At 43.1% G+C, this 8335-nt stretch overlaps 1 protein-coding gene across 1 annotated transcript; it reads left to right on the forward strand.

The window, feature by feature from the left end:
- Positions 1–1340: 1340 nt before the first annotated feature.
- Positions 1341–7494, forward strand: ercc4 (excision repair cross-complementation group 4). Its single transcript, XM_063892536.1, has 10 exons — positions 1341–1649; positions 2446–2626; positions 2764–2959; positions 3039–3246; positions 3437–3617; positions 3707–3832; positions 3912–4016; positions 5474–6119; positions 6199–6311; positions 6449–7494. Exons 1-10 carry the CDS (start codon positions 1473–1475, stop codon positions 7186–7188), a joined length of 2673 nt encoding a protein of 890 aa, XP_063748606.1. The 5' UTR covers positions 1341–1472; the 3' UTR covers positions 7189–7494.
- Positions 7495–8335: the final 841 nt, after the last annotated feature.

The following is an 8335-nucleotide window of genomic DNA, read 5'->3' on the forward strand; positions in this document are numbered from 1 at the left end:
GTGTGTGTGTGTGTGTGTGTGTGTGTGTGTGTGTGTGTGTGTGTGTGTGTGTGTGTGTGTGTGTGTGTGTGTGTGTGTGTGTGTGTGTGTGTGCGCGCGTGCGTGTGCGTGTGCGTGTGTGTGAGACAGTGCTGTCGTTCATGAGCTCGGGCCTATTCTGGTCCCCTCTTCTCGTGGCAGAGAGAAATGTGGGCTGAAAAAACACTGAGTTTTTACAAAGCCCAGCTGGCAGGATTTGTTATGTAAGCACTGTTCCTGTCGGTGCATTACAGGAGTAATCCCCCCGAAAACACCTTAATACCATCACTAACACAGATAGCGGTGCCATACCCTCAACGAGGGGTCACATCTGTCCCAGAATTAATGAATGAACACTGAAGGAAATGTCATTCTGAGTTAACACATACATGCCTCCAGCCACATATAATTTTTCAATCACACACAAATATTTACTGTTGATGAATCTATTTAAAGGTGGTGGTGTATTTCTTTTTCTGTAGGTTCGATACATCAATGCATTCAAAAACAAGGTCCCAACCAGATATATTCACTTTAAATTAGGTGATGGTGCTAAAATATAACACAGTCTTGTTGATTTTCCTATTGAAAATGCCTCTAAAACAGAATTCAAACACATGCAGTTCATGCTTTAACTTATCTGCATATATGCATCCATCCCCTTTGCTGTAGCTATGTAAATTTCCCAGGATATAAAGGATTTCTGAACCAAGTGAGTCCTTTCAGTATACTTTATTGCTAACACTCCTTTCAGTATACTCTTAAATCAATGTGACATATTGTTTTGTGGGCCATCAGCAGTTTTGTGTTTAGAAAGTCTAAACTGGAGACACAAACGATAAAGATTACTATAGAATTTAGGTCTGTTCTGAAGTAAAATCTTACACAAAATGCAGGAAATTCACAACAAAGAAGAGTTTTGAAGCATGTTATTATAATTTGAAAAGGATATGCAAAAATAGGGCAAGGAGAAAAAGCTGAAAGAGAATCAAAGCACACTGTTAGCATGGGCACGGCTTTATTGTTTAACTGTTTTCGTTTACTGTGTACTTGTGACAGGGTTGCACTCCAAATCTTGTTGTATATTGTTGTGCAATGACAATAAAGGCTTTATATTCTATTCTATTCAACATGTGTGTAAAAACAATAAACGTAGAAGAGCTTGACATGATCAAATAAATGATAATTGTCAGGTTTAGTCTATTGTATACATGTGGATCACTCCTACTATAACCCTCCATGTCACTAGATGGCGCTCTCGATCCTAAATCCGAAGCCGTCACGCTCTCTTGTTTTTATAGTCACATGACCGGAAGTGCTTTTCAAAACAAAGCACAACAGAAGCGAGCCGGCACAGTAGCAGCTGTCTCACAATGACTTCTGTCGCTTTTAGCTGACTTTTTTCTCCGTTTTAACAGAAACCTTGGTGTGTTTGGTGTTTTAGTCCCTCCACCATGGCGGGTCCGCTGCTGGAGTTTGAGACGGAGATGTTTCTCAATCTGTTTGAGTGTGACGGTCTGCTGGTGGAGGCTGAAGGGATGGGGATAGACCGCATCCTGCTGCAGTTCATGCGGGTTTACTCTGAGCAGGGCAGCCTGGTCCTGCTGTTGAACACCACCACACCTGAACAGGTGAGCAGTGAGAGCACATGAGTTTAATGAAGGCTTCGGCAGGTGCTAGGTATGCGGTGTTTAGGCGCTTCTACGGAAGCCCGCGAGGGACATGTCTTTAATGACACTTGAAAAAGTAATTCCACAATATATTATATTATGATATTTTCACTCCTGATATTCGTTCGTGGCTTTCTGAGGTGGCCTGGAGGGAAATTATCCTTTGATATGGACAGTTTTTTATTTAGTCGTAAAAAAAACAGGGACCTGACACATATAAGGAAATTAAAAGGTATTTTATTTTGAAACTCCAGAATCAGGAATTCCTGATATTATCTGAGTGGCTATTTGTTGTGGCCTGCTATCACCCTGAAGTGAAATTAGTCTTTTTTATTTATTCTTATCTAAAAACAGATGGATTATTGCTCATGCATGAGATGGCAATGGTCTGTGAATTTGGAAATCATACATGTCATGTTATTTTAGGAGTGATCAGTGAATTACTTTGTCCTTAATTCTTCTTTTGAGCTTCATTGCATTTACATTTTCATATTTGAATTGCATTTTAATATTGTCTACTGTAAAGCCAGGTATGACTATGAAAATTCAGTTTGAAACATACATTTCCATTTTCACTTGTATGAAGTCATAGAAAAACCATATAAGTGAAAATGAAAATGCATGGTGAATCAAGATAACTTTAAGTAGAAACAATATGATAGGCTTATAATGTGACTCCTCCTAGGTACGGAAATGTAGACATTTCTTCCTGTAAATAAAATGTAAAGATGTTCAACTTAATACTTTATCTTCTCAGGAGTATTTCACGGAGCAGTTGCGAGGGGAGGGTGTGACCCACCTGCCGAGGACGGTGACCAGCGACGTGCATAGCGCTGAGAGATACAACGTCTACACCGAGGGGGGGGTGCTGTTCGTCACCAGCAGGATCCTGGTGGTTGACTTCCTCACTGACCGCATCCCCGCTCATCTCATCTCAGGTCAGACCGCTGCTTAATCATGGATGAAAAGAGTTTAAAGGGTTTTAAATAGTTTTGGCCTTGCTGATGTCTCATAATAACCAGAGACCAACACTAACATGCACACACTGTCTCTCTGCATACCCCCCCCCCCTCAGGCATCCTGGTGTATCGTGCTCATAAAATCATCGAGTCGTGTCAGGAGGCCTTCATCCTCCGCCTGTTCAGACAGAAGAACAAGACAGGCTTCATTAAAGCCTTCACTGACAAGGCCACGTCCTTCTCCTCCGGATTCTGCCAGGTGGAGCGTGTGATGAGGAACCTCTTCGTCAAGAAGCTCTACCTGTGGCCCAGGTATGAGACCTTTTTCACAGAAGACATGAAGACACGTCATAGAAGGAAAAGCTCATATGTAACCTGCTTAATTCAACAGGTTTCAAGCGTCAGTAAACACAGCGCTGGACAGACACAAGCCGGAGGTGGTGGAGCTCCATGTGTCATTGACTCCGGCCATGAGGGCCATCCAGAGCTCCATCCTGGACATCATGAGCGCCTGTCTGAAGGAGCTGAAGCGATACAACCCCAGCCTGGAGTCAGAGGACCTTTCCTTGGAGAACACGCTGGGAAACGCCTTCGAAAAGGTGCCCCTTTAGAGATGAAATACAGCTTCTTCTTTATTTAGAAGGCTTAATGTTACCTCAAACAAGAAAATGAACATCGTACTTAAAGACAGCAATCATGGCCTCCTTATGGCGGGTGTTTTATCTGATTAGGTGTCTAATTTGACAAGCTGAGTTTCCTGTTTTTGAAGTTTGGCTTACTCTTATCCAGACAATCCGTCACTATCTGGACCCTCTGTGGCACCAGCTGGGAGCAAAGACCAAGGCTCTGGTCCAGGACCTGAAGGTGCTGAGGGTCCTGCTGCTCTACCTCACCCAGTACGACTGCGTCACCTTCCTGAACCTGCTCGAGTCTCTGCGTTCCAGCCAGAAGAACTTTGGATCCAACTCAGGTAAACTAGATCTTACTTTGATGTACTGAGGGTAAATATTGAACTTAAACTTTGTGATTCACCTCCTGGTTTGTTTACGCTACCATCAGGGTGGTTGTTCATCGACTCCAGTACCTCCATGTTTATGAACGCCAGGGGACGAGTGTACCGCTTCCCAGAGAGCAAGAAGAAAGTCAAACTGGGAGTGGAGGCAGAGAAGCAGAAGTCCTCCTCAGGTAACACACATCTGCATCCTCTTCTGTTTGCATGTGCATCGATGTGAGATTGAAGGCTAACATTAAGTGTGTGTCTCAGAGGTGAAGCGGGAACTGGTGCTGGAGAAGAGCCCGAAGTGGGAGGCTCTGACCGAGGTTCTGCAGGAGATTGAGAAGGAGAACAAGAGCGCTCAACATGAACCAGGTCAGAGCTCAGTTCTGTTATACGGGTCCATAATGTCGACACTGCACCTCCTTTTTCTATAATTTAAAGTTTCCCAAAGGCATTTTTGGTGTTAATTCAAATATGCATAGGAACAGCACACAAGAAGATGAAATCTACAATTTTAATTCTATTTTGAATATACATCCAGCAGAAAGGCCGTCATGCAAAGTCATCCCCCTCAGGGTGTGCTGCTCTGTCCTGGTTTACTGCTTCTTATACACCAGGGGTATTCAACTAAAATTCAACGAGGTCTAGTAAGAGAACATTTTCTAAAGCAAGGGTCCGGAACATCAAAATGTCTAACTGGCGTTATGAATGAGTGTGATATACATTAGCGGTGACCTAGTAGCTGTATCAACATCTGCATGTAATCAACAACTGACTGTCTCATCAAACAAACAAAGTACAATTCAAAAACAACAATATGTGTTGTCCCTTGAACTATACGGATACTCAGAATAATACTGTAGATATTTGTAATGTTGCACTCAGGCTGCATTTAAAATAAAATAGAGAAAATAACTAAAATAGATTTGAAAATGTGTGCACGGTCCGGGTCCGTATAGGTCGGCATCAGGTTCCGGACCTGGACCGCGGTCCGCCTCTTAGTGAACTATGTTATACACGTTACACATGCAGTAAGGCAAACTAGTCCCCCTGAATCTGCAGAAAATACCTCTACAGAACAGGGCTTTCTCCCAGTACAAGTGTTTTTCGTGACAAAGCAGGAGAAGCCCATGTTTAACTCAATACCTTTACCAATTACCAATGGCTGCATTCAAGTTGAGTGAGTCAGTAAGCCAGTTATCGTTGATCAGGACTACCTGTACCTTTTTAAAAGGTACTTCTGCAGTTTATTTGCAGGTACATGGAAAGAGTAAGGAGTAGCTCAAGTAATTTGAAAGAAATAGAGATAAGGATTTAGCTCTAACACCCGATCTTCAAAGGTTAAACGTATTTGCAGAGTCGGCTAAAAGGGATGGATTAACAATTGAATTAGGGCCAATTAGGGCTGTCCTTGACATAAGAAACTCTTAGTCCACTAACACTAATACGATTTGGTCGAGTAATTGATTAGTTGATTTATCAGATCTCTACAAAGACTTGTGTAAAGGCTGTAAAGTTTCCTAGTGATGAGTTTATCTAAAAAAAGGGTTAGTCAGCATTAAAAAAAGAATACAAAAGACTGAATAACTATAGAACTCTTGGTTTATTATGACAAAAGTACCAATTAAGGCCCTCTAATGCGTTGTTTTCCCTTTCCTGTAGTGTGTTGTATAGTTTTTAGTGCATGTAAATGGTCTGCAAGTGCTAAAATCCCAAAGTTCCCTTCACAGTTAAGAAACAAAGTACAAATATAAACCCACAAAATAGGGCCCCTTTAACTTAAGGACACACACACTCATCTGACCCTGGCTTGCCTAACGTGTCCCCAGGTCGGGTGCTGATCTGTGCCAGTGATGACCGGACCTGTGCCCAGCTGCAGCAGTACATCCGGCAAGGCTCCGAGGCGTTGCTAAATGGCCTCTACACCCGCACCATGGGCAAACGGGACTCCGCTGCGGCCACTGCCCTCGACCTCGATTACCACAAAAAGGGCAACAGCTGGAACAAAAAAGGAGCCAAAGGGAAAGAGCCGGCACAGAAAAAAACCACAAAGAGTAAAAAAAGACCGTCTCTGACTCTGACCCAGATGGTGGGGAAGGACGGGGCGGAGGAAGCGGCGATGATGGGCAGCAGTGGAGACGAGGACAACATGACGGAGGAGGACGAACAGATGAAGCTTGATTTGTCATCCGATGCGTACTATGGAATCCTGAAGGAGCCGCTGACTGTCCTCCACCCACTGAAGGGCCTCACTGACCCCCACAGCCTGACGCGGGTGCTGCACGAGGTGGAGCCCAGCTTCGTGGTGCTGTACGACGCCGAGATCAGTTTCGTACGCCAGCTGGAGATCTACAAAGCTAGCCGACCCGGGAAAACACTCAGGGTGTATTTCCTCATCTATGGAGGATCCACAGAGGAACAGAAGTACCTGACGGCGCTGTCCAAGGAGAAGAGAGCCTTCGAACACCTCATCAGGTCAGGAACACTTCTCTTTCAGGATGCGTGTTTTGTTGAAGTTGGTTTCTCTTTGGTGACTGTGTGTGTTTCTCTGCAGGGAAAAAGCTACTATGGTGATACCAGAGGAGAGGGAGGGGCGGGAAGACACCAACCTGGACCTCGCAAGAAATTTAGAGCCTGCAAACGCCACTACCAACACCCATAAAGCAGGCATGGATTTAATTAATTTAGTCATTTTACAGACATCTAGATTGGTTCTCCTGGACAGTTTCCCTTATAAAAGTCCCAGGATTGCTTCAATAAGTGTCTGATTGTTTTGATTTTCCCATTTCCTGTCCCCTAACCAGGAGGCCAGGAGCAGCCCAAAGAGCCGTCCCGAGTCATCGTGGACATGCGTGAGTTTCGCAGTGAGCTGCCCTCGTTGCTGCACCGCCGCGGGCTGGACATCGATCCCGTCACCCTAGAAGTAGGCGACTACATCCTGACCCCGGACACGTGCGTCGAGCGGAAGAGCGTCAGTGATCTGATTGGCTCATTACAGAGCGGCCGCCTCTACACCCAGTGTCTCTCCATGACTCGCTACTACAAAAAACCTGTGCTGCTCATTGAGTTCGACCCGGCCAAACCATTTTCTCTCATGGCCCGATCCGATTTCCGTCATGAGATATCGTCCAATGACATTTCTTCAAAACTGACCTTACTCACTTTGCATTTCCCCCGGCTCCGTATACTCTGGTGCCCCTCCCCCCACGCCACCGCCGAGCTCTTCCAGGATCTGAAACGAGGCTGCCTGGAGCCGGACGGTGCCGCTGCTCAGGCAGTCACAGGCGAATCCGACATGGTGGCCGAGTCAACTGACCTTTACAACCCCGGGCCGTATGACTTCCTGTTGAAAATGCCTGGAGTCAACATGAAAAACTACAGGGCTCTTGTAAAAAACGCAGACAGCCTGGCAGATTTAGCCAACCTCAGTCAGGAGAGGTTGGCAGAAATACTGGAGAGCGCTAAAAACGCTAAGATGCTGTTTGAGTTTCTGCATAACGTCGCTAATGTCCCTGCTCCTGTGCAGAAGGGCAAGCAGACATGATGGGCGTGGGAATGTAATTGCTCCAAAAGGGGTTAATCAAATGTGCTTTCTTCTTCTTCCAAGCATCTATCAGGTATATAAATATAGTGTTCCTGGTATCAGGAGGACTAGTTTTCAATGTAAACTTGGATGAAAATGGCACACCTTACATGTGTACAGAATGAGCCTGTCATCAAAGAGTTAAATATTATATTAATGTACAGAATGAACTGATTTATTGCAGTATTTATTCTGTTGTATTTTATGAATTACTTTTCTTACATGTTTTTAAAAAACTTGACAAAAAGAATAAAATATTTTATAATATTTTTGTTTGAATAAATAAAGCTAAACCGTGATTTATGACCCTTTTATTGAACTTCAGATTTGTAAAAAGTCTAAAATTCTTTTGATATTCTCAATTTGAACTGTTTTGAAATGAGCGATATCCTAGACTGGGATACACTCCTGAACAGTGTTACAGTTCCTACATAATATGGGATTTTATATACACAATCAATAATGTAAAACCAGAAAATCTATATATATTCTCTTGTGTTTACCTGCTTATGTAGGTAAGTCATATCTGGATCCCTTAATAAAAAAGCAAGCATTATGATTATGATACATGATCAAATATACAATCAAAGTTAATATGAGCAGCTGGTAAAATAAAAAAGGGCAATATAATTGAATTTATGAGGGTGTATATCCTAAATGCAATTATGGTAACAATGTATATGTGATGATAAAGGTGTTAAGACTCGGAAAATGGTTAATGTACTTTGAAAGTGCTTGAATTGTACTTTTAGATCCTGCTGTGTCCTATAATGCCTTGTTAATTATTTGCATTATTTTACCTGAAAAACTGCATTCATTCACGAAAAAGGACACAAGATAAGTTGTATTATTAAATTGCCCTGTATTCAAGGAAGTCCTGGGAGTACTTGATCAATTAAAAGGAGTTTCCCTGCATCAGTTTGACTGCATAGCTCTGAGAATTTGTGATCTATGTCACCTTGAATATCTGCCAGATTCCCACAGCAACAACTACCTAATCATATGTGAGTGAAATAACAGACATATTGTTGATAGAAAGTATTAGTGTTGTTGTTATGAAATTAAGTATAAAAAAACTAGTCATCCTGACGGCAGGATAATAAACGCT

Source organism: Eleginops maclovinus, chromosome 10, assembly GCF_036324505.1.
Source record: "Eleginops maclovinus isolate JMC-PN-2008 ecotype Puerto Natales chromosome 10, JC_Emac_rtc_rv5, whole genome shotgun sequence".
Classification (NCBI taxonomy): domain Eukaryota; kingdom Metazoa; phylum Chordata; class Actinopteri; order Perciformes; family Eleginopidae; genus Eleginops; species Eleginops maclovinus.

What these genes read in the sequence shown, in the direction of transcription:
- ercc4 (XM_063892536.1), top strand. Translation starts at nt 1,473, where the DNA reads ATGGCGGGTCCGCTGCTGGAGTTTGAGACGGAGATGTTTCTCAATCTG. An exon ending in GAAGCAGAAGTCCTCCTCAG is followed by an intron (nt 3,833 to 3,911) that starts GTAACACACATC and finishes TGTGTGTCTCAG; the next exon opens with AGGTGAAGCGGGAACTGGTG. An exon ending in GAGCGCTCAACATGAACCAG is followed by an intron (nt 4,017 to 5,473) that starts GTCAGAGCTCAG and finishes ACGTGTCCCCAG; the next exon opens with GTCGGGTGCTGATCTGTGCC.